The sequence below is a fragment of the Corvus hawaiiensis genome, chromosome 6 (genome assembly GCF_020740725.1).
Source record: "Corvus hawaiiensis isolate bCorHaw1 chromosome 6, bCorHaw1.pri.cur, whole genome shotgun sequence".
In the NCBI taxonomy this organism is placed as follows: domain Eukaryota; kingdom Metazoa; phylum Chordata; class Aves; order Passeriformes; family Corvidae; genus Corvus; species Corvus hawaiiensis.
The window spans coordinates 65,254,859-65,271,578 of NC_063218.1; the positions used below are offsets into that span (position 1 = coordinate 65,254,859).

Below are 16,720 nucleotides of genomic sequence, written 5' to 3' on the forward strand. Positions count from 1 at the left end.
GGGCTGGGCTCAGCCCCGGGCGGGCCCGGCTGATGCCGGCCTCCTCCTCCTCCTCCCTGGCCAGCGGAGGCGGTCCTCATCCCGGCCCGGAGGCGCTTCGAGAATTGTGCCTCAGTTTCCCCACACACAGCAGCGCCGGACCGGGAAAGCTGCTCCCCCCAAAGGGGCAAAGCCAGAGCTGGACGGGGCTCGGAGCCACCTGGGCTCTGGAAGGTGTCCCTGTGCACGGCAGGGGGTGGCACTGGATGGGCTGCGAGGTCCCTTCCATCCCGAACATCCTGGGATTCCGTGGGTCTATGAACGTGAGGAAAGAGGGAACTGGTGCAACGCCCCCCCGCCAGGGAAATACGGCCAGAGTGCTGCCTGCCCCCAAAAGCCCTGCCTGAAATCACGGTTTTCCCCATGTTTGGGCACGAGGCAAGTTGGTAAAGACAAGAGGAGCTGTCTGAGCCCCGGCCTTTCCCCTGGTCCCAAGAGCAGGGCGAGGAGCGAATCCTGGCTCCGCGCAAAGCAGCGACTAAATCCCCGTGGACGTCCAAGAGCAAGGACTCCACACCAGGCCTGGAACACACTTGGTGTGTTTTGGTGCAGCGGCACCACCGGGCTGCTCAGCAGCAGCAGGAAGGTGAAGCCAGGTGTGCAGGGAACGTGGAACAGCTCGGAGCAGTACCTGGAGCGGGCATGGATGTGCCTTGGGTGTGCTGGGAAGGAGGGAAAAGCCCGGCAACAGCTTGAGCAGCATCTTGACTCTCTCCTATCAGGCCCCAGAATGCTTCTGACCCGTGGGATGCAGATCCCAGGCAACTCCAGTACCGCAAAAGAAGTTGGCAGAAGGGACCTGGCCAAGGGTGTGGAGCCTTCAAACGCCCACAGCAGGGACTCAGTCCCTTTTCCAAAGGCTGCAGCCACTTCTCTGGCACAGGGATCTCTCAGCCTGACCATCTGGGGTGACTTGGCACAGCCCGCTTGGTGCTTGAGGGAACATGAGCCCACCTGGTATTTATAGCGCCTATCAGGTGTCCAAAGGGAACATCCTGGTGCCCACAGGGACATCAGCACTCAACTGGCCGCAGGGTTATCGGGATCACAGCTGCTGCCAGCGGGATCAGTGCTGGAGGGAGGCCCCTGGATAACACAGGGACTGTCGTGGAGAGCCAGCAGACCTCTCCCAGAAACCCATCTTGCCATCACATGTGTCCTCTTTGTGCATCAGCCCCTGGAAACGGCCCTGCTCCGGCTTCTCCAGAGCCAAAAATCAAGCTCCCGGCTACATCTGGGGCCCAGGAAACAACAGCGAGGCAATAAACAGATTTTGGGACAAAAGCTGATTCCCAGCTGGGGAATGGGGGGCGTCAAGAAAAAGAAGCCTCCGTTACATTCCTTCCCTATTTTTAGCCCCATTTCCTACGGAAGTGAGTTGTCTGCAATCAAGTCCTCTTCTTGCCTGATCCTCTCCAACACCAGCTTTAATACATCGCCTGATTCCAGGCAACTGGGGGAGAAGCCACAGAGAAAACCCTTCTCCTGCGAGCTGTGTGACAACAAATGGGCAAATTTCATGGAAAATCAACCCTTGCACTTTGGAAGGCAGGAGCTGGCTGGGGGAATGCAGAGCAACAATTCCTGCTGCTCCAGGTTCCTGCTGCCCTCGCCTCGGGTGCAGCACCTTGGAACAACAGCCCTGGGAGCTGGGCAGTCACACCTGCCTTAATTCCGAGTGCGTTAACAGCACATGGATTGGCAGGGATGAGGGAACAAAGGGACAAGAAGGATGGAGTTCAAATGGAAGCATGCACTTCCTCTGTCACCTTGGGAAAATCGGCTCCCTTCCCACTGCCTCCATGACCACAATGACCTTCCAATCCAGTACCAGCTGCTCCAGAAAAATACATCCCTGGATTCTTTAGGAAAAGGTCCTGGAGCTGGGGAGTTTGTGTCCCTGATGGCACAGCTGGGAGAAACTCCTGCTCCTCTCGCACAGCTCTCCTCGGCGTGGTGGAAGCCACATGCGTGTTCCCACGGGAGCACTGAGCGCCACGCCCCACATTTGCCAGGGAATATTTGGCTGGATGAGAGTGGAAACAGGACTTTATCAGCGCTGATCGCTGGATAATCCGCCTCCAGCGCTCCGTGGCGGAGCCAGGTGGGAAAGGTGCAGGAGATACTGTGTCCTGGTGAAATATTTGTGGGCAGGCTATTCCACACTTGCCGGTCCTTCAAGACACAGAGTCTGCTCCGGGAACCAAGCCAGAGGCTCCCATGAATCACGGCCCTGCAAACAGAGAATCAGCTGAAATGGAAAGCTGGCCCAAAGCAAAGAGCCAAATCCCCTCAGGCCGTAGCCTCGGATCGCGGGGATTCCGTTCCATGTCCAAACCACTTCCCTGCTGGGTAGTCAGGTGTTTTGAGAGCTGCCCAGAAAGTGAACTTTGGTGCTTTTGAAACAGGGCAATGGTGGTTTTTTACTTAGGAAAGGAAGGTAAGATAACCCCAGTCCCTCTTCTCTCCACGAGATGATCCAAAGGCATGGAATGCCAACAGATCCATGCGGGAGCCAACTCCAGTTCAAAAATGACTGAGATATCTCAAAGCTTTGTTCCCCAAGGTTTAGCTCCTCTCCCAAGCCTCCATTTGAAGGGCTCAAACCCTTTTCCAGCTCACCCACCACATTTAATTGCCACTCATTAATTACTGCACGGACATTCCCACGTGCAGCTCCATCAGGGAATGCTCTCCAAGGATACAACCAATGCCACACTGCCCTGTCCACAAACATATTTTGGGTTGCTGCAGCAAACCTGGCACACCCAAGGGTCCTCCCAGCCTTCAGCCCCTCACATTCCTTGATCCACTCTGTTCTGTCTGACACCAATCCAGCTGGGAAAACTCTGCATCCACCACATCCAGGGCAAGGCACAGGGACACAGATCCCAGCTGCTTCTCCATGTGCTATAAATAGGGAGAGGGAACACAGATGAAAGGCCCCGTGTCCAGGCGTGCCGGCCACAGCCGGACTCCTCCGGGTGGGATTTGCATCAACATGAACCCACTGGGAACATGTTCTCTTTCTTTTTTTAATAAAAGGCCGGGTTTTAGGTCACAGGAGATAATAAAACCTCTAGTGCGAGAGAAGTCCAACCAACAGAGTTTCCTGGTGTCCTGTTCCTGCCTGCGGCTGAAGCGGATTCCGACATGCGGCCGGATCACGCTGAGAAAACAAATCTGGCTCCACGTCAGAGCTCAAAGACTCCTTCCCAAAGCTGTGAGGGATAAAATCACAGGGAAGGGGCAAATTAACAGCATTTCCCTCCCACCCCAGGGCCTGAACAACATGCCCCGAGAGCTTTCCGAGCTGCTTTGCAGCTGGATAAACGGCGGCAGCTCCTGGCCTGGCAGAGCGCGTGATCCAAATGTCCTGACGGAGCTGCTAAATCCCTCTGCTGCCCCGTGGGCTCCAAAGAGAGTGTCCTGCACTTTGTTTTCCTGCAGGAGCTGGCTGTTGGGAAGGAGGACGCTGCCACAGACCCCGTCTGCCAGGCTCCGTCAGACTCTGCAAACAGCTCCTCACGGCGGGAAGCTTCCCGCTGCGGGAATGGCTGTGCTTGGGAAGCTGATTTTAGAACACAGAGCAGCGTGCTGAGGGAAGGAAGAGAGACCCCATCATGGAAGTAACTTAAACCTCCAGAAACGCTGCAAAAAGGGATCCCGTGGGATGGCCAGGATGGGGCTGCTTTACCTTCAGTCACAAGAAGGATTTTATGTGAAACACAAGTCCAAGCCCCTCAAAGCTGCAACATCCAGAGCATTGGAGGGGCTTGGAACAGCACCAGCCTTTGAAATGCTGGAAACCTCGCTCCAAAGCAGCTCCCAAAAGCAGCTAGAGCTGAGGGGGAGGGAAAAACCTGGAGCCACAAAGGAATTCTGATGCCATGGGCCACTCTTGAAAGGGCAGAGGAAGAGGTCAGGGCTGGGCTCAGTGCGTGGCACACAGAAATCAGGGATTCAAACCCCTCCCAGAGAGAGGAGGGCAAGGAGGGGTCTCGGGGGACACACACCTGGGATCCAGGGAGCAGCAGGGCCAGGGATCCGCTCGGTGCTCCTGCCCGAAACAGGGATGCCATGGGGAGCCGGCAGAGCAGCAGCGGCACCTCCCGAGTCACTCCCGACAGCTCTTCCCGAGCAAACCTCGCAGCTGGCAAGAAAACAACGCTTCCTTCTGATGGGAAATGTCAGGGCTGCAGAGCCAGTCGTCCTGCTGCCGTGGAGCCCTGCTGGCATTCTTGGAAAGCACGGCAGGAGCAGCACAGGCAGCGGCTTTGTGGCCAGCGGGCAGGGATCAGCGCTGGAATTCACTCCCAGTTCCCAGCACATGCCCTCTGCTCCGGCTCCGAGCCTCCCTCCCGGGGGGACAGACGCCACAGGGGTGGCCAGAGCCCAGGCCTGCTCCTTGTCCGACCCACGTGGATCTTCAGCTCCGGGCAAAGCATCTCAAATTCCACCCAGAGCTGTTTTGTCCCGGTGGGTAACTTTCCGCCAGGAATCAGTACTTCAGGAGAAAAACCCCCAAACCTGCTTTGTTGAGAAATTGCTGCTCTTAAGCTATTTCAGTGCTATTTAGCACCAGGAAGGGTGACAAGGATCGCCCCCGGACACATGAAGCCACGTGGAGACCTGTGACTTCATCCCAGAGAACTGGGCATTCCTGCTTCCACTTGGAACGACAAAAAGCTTTTGATTTAAACTCCCTTGAAGAAAGCATTAAAACAATCCCTTTTTACCTCAGTCTGAAAAAATAGTTCCAATAAAACCTGCTTGTTTTGCATCATAAACTTTTCAAACCAAGAACTTCCTGATACTGGTTGGATTTTCCCTTCCTGAATTTTTGTCCCCCCTCAAAGTGCTGTGAAACCACCCTAATTTTGTGTAGTATCTCACTTGGATCAAAACTACATTCCCAAGGGCTTTTTGGGGGATCAGACTGACAGAACTTAAGCCCTTTGCTTTTCCTTTGACTCCACAGCAGCCTCTGCCCTCCGTATGTCCGAGCCCTGAAACTCATGTTATTTCCAAGTGTTTCTTCCTATTTGGGAAGGACAGAACATTCCTGCTACATCCCCTTAAGAGCCAAGACATGCTGTTTCTTAGCCCCAGCGCTCAAGCACGGAGGGACTGAGGGTTTCCAGGCCAACTCCTTCGGCTGGCAAACGCCGCTTCTGCTGTGGACCGGCAACAGCCCGCATCCGGAGGCTGTGGTCCCTGTGCCAGCCCACAGCACTCCCTGCCTGCTGCTGGGATCTGCTGCTCCCAGCGTGGAACTGCAGTCACCTGTGGGAGAAGGCGAAGAGGTGGGAGATGATTTTTGGAGGGGCCTCTCCACTCTTCTGTAAGAGGCTGGGAACAAGGATTGCGACGATCCAAGCGGTCCCTGCCTCCACGTTCCGTCGGCTGCTGAAAACCGCGTGTCCAACCTCAGCAGCAGGGAAGGAGCAGCATTCCCAAGGGCTATTTGTGCCAGAGGATCTGAAATGGGAAGGGCTGAGTCCACCCCTGCAGATCCAGCTGTCTCCAGTGGCTGAAGAACCAGCTCGACCCTGGCACACCCGAGTCCTTCTCCAGCTGAAGGTGAGATGCAGCCAGAGCCACCCGAGTGGCACCTGATCTCCCAAAGGAATTGTGACATTGGATAGCCAGGGCAAGTCCCAGATGGAAGAAAACTCCCACTTCCTTCAGGACAGGGTTGCGGCAACCTTTGTCCCAGGAGGAGACATGGTGGGAGTGCAAAGGACACCCAAACGTGGATTTTCCGCCCAGTTTGAAGCAAGGTATTCCCTAGGGAAGTGACAAGGTGAGCAGGGCCTGTTATCCCTTCCCATGGTGGGATTTTAAGAACCCCACAGTACAAGCAACTCCAGGAAACTCCAGTCCTGGTGGATATCCAGCCTGGAAACACCAGCAGGCCTCGGCTGGATCCACCTGGCCTCATTATGTGCTGCTCAGGAAAGGACAGTGCTCAACGTGCAGCCACAAAAGAGGGGAAAGACCAGGATCTAGACATGGAGTACACGCAGCAGGCCAAAATCCAGCTCTAAAACAGGCACAAAATCCCTGCTGAGCCACCAGTGCCTCGCTCTGATAGTGTTACACACACACACAGTTCATTGCTGCTCACCTTCAAGAGGGGAATTTTTCAGCTCCACTTCCCAGTGCTAATCCTTAAGAAGGATTTTCACCCCTTGGCATGATCTGGGAGTAGATTCAGGACCCTGCAGTCTCCTGGTTTCACTGCTCTCTTCAGTGCCACGGGCTGAGGGCCACACTGTACCCCAGGATGTTCCCTGGAGCCACACAACGCCAGGAATTACATGACCGGAATTCCCAAATTCCTAAAGTTCAGGGAGGCATGAAAAGGCCAGACAGCCAGCAAGGGATCCTGGGGGCTTCCAAACCCCTGCCAAAGAAATACCAGCAAAGCTGAAGCAGCAGTTTAAAAAATATTCCATTATTTTAAAAAGAAAGCACATAGAGATTCCCATTTCCCACCACAGCAACAAGTCCAGGACTTCCCAGTGCCGAGGCCGTTTTATTTCCACAATTCCCTGGAGCAGCAGTGATTCCCAGGCACAGCCCCCCCCAGTCAGGACAAGCAGGGGTAGATTTCGATGGTGTTGATCCGGAGGACGGTCTGGGGGTTGGCAATGACTGAAAAAGAAGGAAAAGGGGGGAAAAAGAAGGATCAGGTACCAGCATAAACCTGGTGCCAACCTCATGCCAGGGCGCCTGGAGGGCGGTGCTGGCAGACAGCTGCATTCCATGGGGATGCCAAGGACAGCAGGTCCCAGAGTGGCACTGGGGCAGCCTGGTCAAGGCTTTACCATCCATCCCATCCATATGAAAACAGCCAGGATTCTTCCCTCTCGGAGAGAAGGAAGAGTCACTCGGCAACCAAAACCCACACAGGACCCTGCTGGGGCCTGCGGGCAGCTGTGAGGACACATCCAGCGTTTAAGGCTTTGGGAAGAGGATGGGATTGCTCTCCTGCCCAGGAAGTTTAGGGAACACTGAGGGAATATTAAATCCCAGTGCTCTGTGGGCATGCCTGGGAGAGGGGCTGGGCCCTGAGGGGCTCTGGGGACACGGAGAACGAGCCCCTTCCTCGGGTCCTTGTGCTGGGATACCTCCCCTCCCACGTCCAGCAGGGAAGGAAACACGTCCTTTCCCTCTTACTTTTCTTCCTCTGGAAGTTGTGCCTCCTCCAGAAGCGCATGTTGACTTTGGGCCACGACTCGGTCTTCTCAATCACCGTGGCCTCCACACGGACCAGGTCCTTCCTTAAAAATGAGTGTTAGAGGCATCAGGTTTTAGTTACTGACGTCCTGCTCCCGGGGAGCGGGTTTCTGGGAGAAGAGACGCGTGGATAACACATCTTGCCTGGCAGAGCCAGATCCCGGGAACTGCAGATCCTCCGTGGGAGGAGGGCCACCTGCCCAGGCACGGCCAAAAGCCTCCAGGTGCTGTGCCTGGATCGGGAGAAGCCACAGGTCCCAACTTCCCTGTCACGTGAGGGATGAGATCATCCCACGTGAGCAGCAGGAGAGACGGGGACCTGCGGGAACCTGTAGGATTGCGGCAAGAGGAATTCCCCTGGCACCTCCAGGTGGATCTCATGGGCCCTGCTTGGGTTTAGGCACGGGATGAGCCCATCCCCGCTCCTGGTCACCACAGAAATCCTTCCTCCTCCTCCTCCTCCTCTACGGCATCAGAGACAGCTGGAAGAAAACCTCACCTTGCTGGAAACACTATAACTTTCCCAATAATTTTTAAATTAATTGTTCTAATGAACCCTAAGCAATTTTCCACCGCAGCCAGCGTTTAGCAATGCTTGCCACAAGCTGCTGCTGCGGGAACACAATTTTTGGGAAAATGACAATTTGGGAAAATTTTTGGAAAAAACTTAAGTTTTGCTGAAACAACTGTGATCAACCTTGATATGCTTCAAGGGTCTCAGAAGGTGAGAACCCCCAGGCAGGATCCAGACTGGAGCTTTGGACAGGGGGGTTTTAGTCAGCAGCCACAGGGAAGGAGGAGGAGCTGCTCTTCCATGCACAGCACTGCAGAATTCCATTAAAAGCTCGTTAAGTTTGCCACAGGAAGACATTTAAAGACCATTTTGCTGACAAACGGCTCTGTCTGCACTTGAGGGGGGCAGAGGGGGAAGCCCATCCAGCTGAAATTGTTCCAGCAAGGTCACTGGGAGGCCAAAGGCTTCAGACAGCCACCATCTCTTAAAATCCACCCTGGGGGTGTGATTAAATCAGAGACTGGATCCTGGAGGAAACTGATTTATCTGCAGTTAGTGACCAGCCCAGAAGAAAAGAGCCAGAGAACAATGTAGATTTTAAGAGACCACTGGGTGACCCCGACATCCCAGCTCCAGGGTTTGCTCCAGATCCAGCACCACTGAACCACACACACGCCCTGCCACCCTGAGGGAGAAACCAGGGAGCAAACTGCACTCAGGCCGTGGTTTACCACTAATTTGGGACTAAACTTCCTGGATTCAAGGCTCTGGTGAGTTCTCTGAGGGACACAGCTCTAGGAACTGCTGGCAGGAAGCTGAAGCACAACAGAAACCAACTCGCTGGAGAAGAGCTCGTGGGCAGGACAAGTTCTCAGCAAAACAGAGCCCAAGGAAAAAAATAAAAATCTCTATCAAACGTTTTAGGTATGACTGGAATGTCCATAAAAATAAGAAGGGGGTCACACATTTCCCAGAGCCCGACACAGCTGGGCCTGCTGCCTTCAGCAGCAAAATGTTCCATGGATTGGATTTTTGCAGGAGGCGGGAAAAACTCTGGCTGGAATCTCACTCTGGATCTGAGCTGGGCTGAAAGGTGCTGTCAAGAGGCAGAGAAAAAGATCCAGGCAAGCTACAAGCCCACAGGATCATAATTCTTGGAGGTCATAACTCCAGCTGCCCCACAGGAGTGAATCCCGGCCCGGCTGTCTGGGACAAGGCCTTTGGCATTTCCACTGCAAAAAGGAGCAGGCAGCAGGAGAAACAGCGAGGTTTCCTAGAGGGAAAAATCCCATCAGCTCTATTTTGTCCAGAAATAAGCCAAACTTTCCCTCCACTCATGCCTAAGACGGGCTCCAGCCCTTGTGCCAGCCGGGGCAGGCAGCGACTTGGACAAACACGGAGCCCGAAGGATTCCAGAGCAGGAGCCAGCCAGCAGCTCCCAGAATAGCCTCTGCCATGCAGATGTGGTGTTTCAGGGTTTAAAGGAGCGTCATCCTGGGAGGTATCAGGGGAACAAACCCTGTCCAGCTGTCCCAAACAGGACACGCTGGGGAGCCGACAGGAAGCGGCTCCGGTGAAGTGTCTCGGGCTGTGAGCGCTCACCGGGTGTTTATTTATCCAACAACAGAGACACAGAACTGCCTCTGCTCTCATCCAGCCTCTTCTCCCCTCCCCAAAATGCCTGTGGGCTAGGGGACTGTGTGAGAGAACCGCAGTGCACGCTGCTGGTGACGCCCTTTTCCCATCCCACTTCCCCTTTCCCCCATCCCGTACCAGAGAGCTGGGATTTCGGTGGTTCCCCTGCAGCTCAGGGGGTGATGGCACCTCCCCCCAGCCTTCACTCTTCGTGGCCAGCCTCTTCCTCCTCCCACTGACTCCCTTCAGCCAAAGGCCCTGGAGTCCAGGCCAGATGTGCAGCCTGGTCTGCCTCACGCAGCTGCCAACACTTCCCACACCCTCCAGGAGCCAACAGCTGGTTTGCTTCCTGTCCTGGAGCTCCTGGGCATCCCCGAGCCAAATCCAGCACAAAGAGCTGCAAAGAACCACCCCAGGGCCCCTGGATCAGAGCTGGGGGAAGGAAGGTGCTCCTCACCTGCCTGACGTGGCACATCCCACAATGAAAAGCCCCTTTCTAGTCCTAGAAATGAGATTCCCCTTCCTAAAACCTTCCCCAAGGGCACTGTCTGGCAGTAACTCATAGAATCCCGATGATCTGCTATCCCAGATCCTCTTCCAGTGCTGTTACAAGGAGTGGCAGCTCCCAAAATCCTGTCCCACACAGGGACCTGAGGCAGGTGCCACTGGTGCAACTCAAGGCACGTTAAAACTGTACAAATAACTCCTAAATACCACCTGCAGTAACACCTGGACCTTCTGGGAAGGCAAAGCCTGAGGAACCAGAGGTTCTGTACAGCAAGTCCTACAGCACTGGGATGGAGGCAGTGCCAAGGGATAAACTCCTCCCGAGTTCTGTGACTGCTGGATTACGTGATTGAGAGCAAGGGAAAAATTAGGAGCCCTAAAATTAAGGCTAAGGGCTAAAAACTCAACTCGAGGGATTAAGGAAAAGGATTTCTGGCTTATTTCAAGATGACTGCCACCAAAATTAGGGTAAGAAGGTAAAGATGCTGAAGGGCAACATGTCCTGCTGGTTTGTGCAAGGAGGAAAAGATCCAACTGAGGTGAATATCCAAGAGCTACCTCAGAACTGGGACCTGCTGCTCTCCTGGCACTGGGGAGGGGGAGAGTCACCAGAGGCTGATGAGCTGTTTCATTGGTGATTCTTTCAAAAGCCACAGGGCTGGGATCACAGTTAGTGCTGATAAATCCCAGTTTCAGGGACTGCAGAGCCCTGAAACCACAATTAAGCACAAAAATGCCACATAATTTCTTTATGAAGCATCTTACCCCAGCAGCGGCCTTCCAATGAGCGTGAAGTCGTCAGCACCAACCAGCAGAACCTGGGGGAAATAAAACAGGCACAAATCACTGCTCATTGTCCTGGCAGAAATGCAAACTAGACCTTTCAAATTCTACAGCCATAAAGGAGTCAAACTGCTTAAAGCCAGGCCTCCCCACATTTCAAACCTGACACTAACTGCAGGGGTGGTGGGGAAAGCTGCAAACAGGCTGGAGACAGAGCCATTAGTCTTCCAGAGAGCTCATCCCACTGAAACAGACTGCAGAAGTATCTTTCTCCATGATCAGAACACACTGAACGTCTCTGTCCTGGCTCACCAGCAGGCATAAAAAAATATGGAAAGCAATCAGGGAAGAAGAACAACCTGCCTCGTGTGGGATCTGGACAAATGGCAGCTCCTAAACTGTTGGATTTTTACAGCAGTTGCTGCAAATCCCAGTGGAGAAACAATTCCCTCATTCTCCTCAGTAAGGCCTCGAGATGGGAAAGAAAGAAATGAACATGAGGGGGTTCACCAGCCCTTGCTGGTTTGGGGCATTTCAGCTGCATCTAAAGGAACGGGCAGGATAAGAGAGGATACAGTGGGAAGAGGCTGCATTTCACTGAATCATTGAGGTTGGAAGAGACCTTCAAGGTCACGGAGTCCAACCATCAACCCAGCACCACCATAATCTTCCCTAAACCATGTCCCCAGGTGCCACATCCGGAGCCACTTCTCCCAGGCTGCCTCACAAATCCTCTGGCCCCACTTAAAAACCACACAGAAATTATCCTGAGAAGTCCTGGCTTTCGTTTTAGACAGAAAAAAAAAAAATCCCTAAAGGGTTCTGGTGCTCAGGCAAATTTTCACCTTCACTGCCACCCAGACCTTTGCATTCGAGCTGGCTACACCACAGAAATCCCTCCTCTCTGCTGGACACAGGGATGTGGGACACAGCTGAGGACATGCCTAAAAAGCTGCTTCGAAACTGGGCTTCAGAGCAAAGGCTGAGCACAAAAACTCCTCAGCTCTCCTGAATTACTTGCTTAGCTCCAACAGCCCACGTGAAGGTGAAGCCAACAGAATCCCACTCCATAATATTTCCCTTCAGTCTGGATTAATGAGCCTCTGCAAGTCCCTGCTGGTTGTCCAAGGCTGAGGATAAAGATATTAACTGGATCTTGGCAACTCTCCCCTCCGTTCCTCATCCCTCTGCCTCCACCCGGCCCAGCATGATAAGGATCTTACAGAGCCCTGAGGAGTTTATAATCCCTCTGGGAGCCCTGCAAGGAATTAAAGGGTTGGACTCGATGATCTTAGAGGTCTTTTGCAGCCTAAATGGTTCTGTGATCCGGGGTGTTGGAGTCTCAAGGCAAACACAGGCTTTCGCTGCCGGCTCTGGAAACAACAACTGTCACTTTCTTTTTTTGGACGGAGTTAGGACAACAAAAATCTGTCTCCCCACGGAGTCTGGCAAGACTCACTCCAGCCCTGTTGAACAGAAATTGCAATAATATCTGAAACTGGAACAGAACTAAGGGAATTGGAACTAAGCAAAGGGCTGGAATGAGGGCGGGAGACCCCCCAGGAGCGCTTTGGGACGTGGTGTTAAAACCGGTGATGGGTTTTGCCTCCAGGAACGTTTGTAGGGAATCTGCTCTGGCTTTTTCACCTTCTCCATGCGGATTCGGTCTCCACACTCAGCCTCCAGGACGTTGTCCATCATGATCAGGTCTTCACTGGTGATTTTCCACTGCTTGCTGGCGAAGTGGACGACGGCGAAGAGCCGCCCGTATCGCCCCGCGGAGATCAGCCCGTTCACCTTCCGCACCACTTCTGCTGGCAAACAGCGAGGCAGGGATCAGGGCAGCACGGCCAGAGAGCTGGGAAGGGCTGGGAAAACCCACCCAGCCACCCGGCTCTCCCCCCAGCACTCTTATCTCCTGGGAGTCTTTAAGCAAGGATCAACAGCAGTGTTGCTCCCCAGACGTGTGAGCCTCCCTTTTTAAAAATTCACGAGTTATTTGTATTTTAGGTGCTGGCAAAGCCACGTGTAAGTAAACATCTTGTATACACTGTGCAGCTACTCTACACTGCTGACTCTCAGCCCGTTCCTCAGGCAACCCAAAGTGTACTGTACTTGGGTATAAAGCATTCCAGCAAAGAGCTCTTGTCCATGCATCCCGCCTTTGGAGGAAATTCCCTCCAGTTCCAAGTCATATGCAGACAGCCCAGAACTCTGAGTAGTGCCTAAGGCACACAGGAACGTCAGGAAGAGCTTGGGAAAAGGCTTCCAGCACATGACAAAGCCCAGCCTGAGAACGTGTACCTGCAGCAAGGACAAGAGACACCTGTCCCTCGCTCCCTCCCAGAAAAACCTCTTCCCCCGTGCGTGGAGGAACAGGATCCTGAAGCCAGGTCCTGCATGTGGACAAACTCCATTTCCTGTGATCAGCCTCCTGGGCAGTGAATCCAAACCCAGCTTTTACAGGAACACCAAAAGGTGTTGCTCCCTGACACCATCCCACTGCCAAGCAGCAGCTTCCCACCCTCCCTGCTGTCCAGAAAAACACATTGTCCTCATTGTCCTAAAAAGTGGCCAAATCCTTTTTTCTTTTTTTTTTTTCCTGGAATGCAAACAGAACATCCCTTTGGGACAGACAGGAATCCAGCAGCCAGGCAAACCCAACCCAATCCTTACAGGAACACTCGGAAAAGGTCCAAGTTCCAAGCCAGAGGATACAAACTTAAAGCTAGAGGTAGGAACACAAATTACTTGTAGGGCAGGAGCTGCAGCAGTTCCCACCAGGATAAAGAGTTGTTGATAACTCTTCCAACACCTCCAGTGCCAGGAAACATCAAGTGATTGCTGGCTTGGATCTCAGCACCATGCAGAGAGACCCATCCCAAAATATCCGGGGCTGTTTCCACAGCCAGCAGGAGACAGGAGGCAGAACTGCAATGCTCCCGCTGCTGTTCCCTGCGGATGAGCACAGCCAGGAGATAACGTTCAGCAGCAGCAGCAGGAGGGAATCCATCAGGGATGGCACCAAGCCCTGAGGATGGGACCCCACTCCCCGCAGGGCTCGCACGGAGCAGTTTGTGGTTCGCTGCTGGGTTATTTCACACGCAGGGACAGGCACCCATCTGTCACTTGAGCAATCCCAGGAGCACGGAGCAGATAAAAAGCAGGATCAAAACAGCCCGGGAGGAGACGTGGAGCAGGAGGCTCTCTCCAAAGCACATCCCTCCATTAGGGACACTCTCCAGCCACGTGATGGGGGAGATCTGCAGGGAGATGAGCTCAGCTCTCCTCGCCAACCTTGTCCCCAGCCCAGAGCACTGAGGGCCATGCCCGGTCATTCCTTGGACACCTCCAAGGGTGGGGACTCCAAACCTCCCTGGGCAGCCCCTGCCAAGGCCTGGCCACCCTTTCCATGAGGAAATTCCTCCTGATGTCCAACCTGAACCTGCCCTGGCACAGCTTGAGGCCGTTCCCTCTCACCCAGCAGTCCTGACAAGCTGAGGGGACACGACCACCACCGTTGTGTCACGTTGTGTCCCGCCTCTGCAGGTCTGTCCTGTGCCCACCATCCAACTGCTCCTGCTGGCTGGATGTTCTGTTTTATGCACCGAAATACACCAGCTCTCCATGTGCCCACCATCCAACTGCTCCTGTTGGCTTTGATTTAGCCAGTGAATGCAAAATAGCTCGCTTCTCCTGCCCGAAAGGCTTCTCTCACGCTTTTAGTTTTTTTAGTACCTTGTTTCATGCCACACATCGCGTCAGGTAAGGTTCCTCTGGCAGCACAACAAGCTGCCGCAAACTAAGGAAAAATCGCATTGTACCCAAATCTCCCAAACCAGCAGCTGGAGCACAATTCCAGCGACACTAAAACACGTGAGAAACGAAAAAAAAAAACCACCAAAAAAAGTGAGGAACACAAACTTCCAGCTGCAGGCATTTATGCTCAGTCAGGCCTCGAGGCAATGCTGGAAGACCAGATTTAAGACTTTTACCTGCATGATACTTGGCTTCTTCCACTGGATCTGGAAGTTTCACTTCAGGCCATGGGGGCGAAGTCAGGGAAGTTTTGGCAGCAAGTCTGTGAAGGACAAGGTAAAACTCACTGCAGCAAACAGATACTGCCAAGAGATGGAAACAGGGAGAGGAAAAAAGGAAAAAGGAGATGGAATAGAAACGGATATTAACACCCAACCAAAAGTCATCAGATTACAGGTAACAACTAGGCAAGAATCTGCAATAGCACAAAAAACCAATCTTATATATAAAGAGGAGGGATATTTGCCTAGGAAGGCTCCATGAGATGGCCACAAAAGTTGTGGTTCCTGAAATCTGAAAACTTAGTAGATTTTGTAAATAGCATCCCAGAGCAAAAAGCAAACACCATCCCCCTCAGGGGTGGGCAGTTCAGGTTGTCCTGCGTGCAGAAATCCCCACTTTGCCTAAGCACCACAGGATGCACAAACGGCATAAAATATTCAGAAATAAACATGAGATGGGAGTGGGAAAAAAGCCAAATTGACTCAAGATCCTTTGCAATGATTGATTTACTCGGTAACCCCCAGCCAAACGTCCCAGAGGGCTTTAATTTAACAGGACCTCCAAGTACCTGTGAGTACCTGACCACAGGCCCCGAGGCCTCACGGGGTTTAGTGAGGATTTTGGGTGCTGTGTCACCCAGGCAGAGATCCAAGGATCTCTGACCCTAGAGGATGAGCAGGAAGAGGGAAGAGCACATCCTGCCGTTCCCTGCGGCAGGAATTCTCTGCTCCTGCAGTGTCCCCTCCTGGTCACAGCCAGAAGCAGCTCAGTCCTGCAGGAGATCCCGGCACGGGGAATGGAATAAAAGCACAACAGGCAGCTCCCAAAGTGCTGGAAAAAGCGAAGCCTAAAGGTCCCGTTGGAAGAGTTATCACAGAATTCCAGAAAGGTCTGGCTTGGAATGGATGTTAAAGCTCATCCAGTCCCAGCCCAAGGCAGAAACACCTTCCACCGCACCAGCTTGCTCCAAGTCCTGTTCAACCAGGCCTTGGACACTTCCAGGGGTGGGACAAAAAAACCCCCAAAAATACAAAATGAAGGGAAGCACCCTTCTGGGAAAGGTGACTGAAGGTAGGCAGAGTCCAAAACATCGGGAAGCGACAGAGTGAGCAAGCCTCCTTCCCGAAGGAAAGCCAGCTGCCCTGCCCACCCCGCTGAAGCAGGCCGGCATTCCAGGGGGAAAAGGCAAAGTGACATTACCCTGGCTGTGGGGACGAGCTCTGGGAACTCCGGTGCCGGACCGCAGCCGACAGCAGGGAGGCTGAAAGGGAGAGAGGAGGGAATGAAACACAGGCAGCAGCTGCTGGGCTTTTGCAGAATTCCAGAATCATTTAGGCTGGAAAAGCCCTCCCAGACCATGGAGCCCAAGCTGTGCCCGGTCCCCACCTTGTCCCCAGCCCAGAGCACTGAGTGCCACGTCCGGGCATTCCTTGGACACCTGCAGGGACGGGGACTCCAAACCTCCCTGGGGCAGCCCCTTCCCAGCCCGGGAATGAGGAGATTGATGAAGCCCCTACTCCCTCCCATCCCCTGGATTTTGCTGAAGGGTTTATGCCACGGCGGGAAGAACTGTGTAAAGCTAATTCTGCTTTTCGTGAACATGGCCCGGCTTTCGGGCTGCTCCGAATCCCTTCCATTTCCACCCAGGGAAGCGCTCCAGGGCTCATCCAGCAGGTGCACGGCAGGGATACAGCGGGGCCAGGAGGCAGCAGCGGAGACCCTGACCTACTGCCCGCCTCCTTCCCTCCATCCCAGCAGCTGGCAGAGCTCCCTCCTTCCCTCCCAGCAGCAGGGGCAGGGACTGTTCCCGGTCCCGTTCCCGTTCCCGGTCCCGTTCCCGTTCCCGGTGCCCGCTCACCTCCCGCCCGCCGCGCTCGCGCCGCCGCCATGGCGGTGACCTCGCGCCGGACGCGGAACCGCGGGGGCGGGGCCGGGGCTGCTGAGGGGAGGGGAAGG

At 54.0% G+C, this 16,720-nt stretch overlaps 2 protein-coding genes across 2 annotated transcripts; both read right to left on the bottom strand.

Moving 5' to 3' along the window:
• Positions 1-8: 8 nt before the first annotated feature.
• On the bottom strand, positions 9-6,364 carry LOC125327337. Its single transcript, XM_048306776.1, has 5 exons — positions 4,056-6,364; positions 2,799-2,949; positions 1,809-2,272; positions 671-1,125; positions 9-294 (listed from the first exon to the last, which is right to left on the bottom strand). The coding sequence occupies exons 1-4, from the start codon at positions 4,369-4,371 to the stop codon at positions 1,106-1,108; spliced, it is 951 nt and encodes a 316-aa protein (XP_048162733.1). The 5' UTR covers positions 4,372-6,364; the 3' UTR covers positions 9-294; positions 671-1,105.
• A 114-nt stretch (positions 6,365-6,478) lies between these two features.
• MRPL21 (mitochondrial ribosomal protein L21) lies at positions 6,479-16,658 on the bottom strand. The gene is made up of 7 exons (XM_048306838.1): positions 16,623-16,658; positions 15,965-16,025; positions 14,719-14,804; positions 12,371-12,534; positions 10,706-10,758; positions 7,225-7,328; positions 6,479-6,699 (listed from the first exon to the last, which is right to left on the bottom strand). Exons 1-7 carry the CDS (start codon positions 16,651-16,653, stop codon positions 6,635-6,637), a joined length of 564 nt encoding a protein of 187 aa, XP_048162795.1. The 5' UTR covers positions 16,654-16,658; the 3' UTR covers positions 6,479-6,634.
• Between the last annotated feature and the right edge of the window lie 62 nt (positions 16,659-16,720).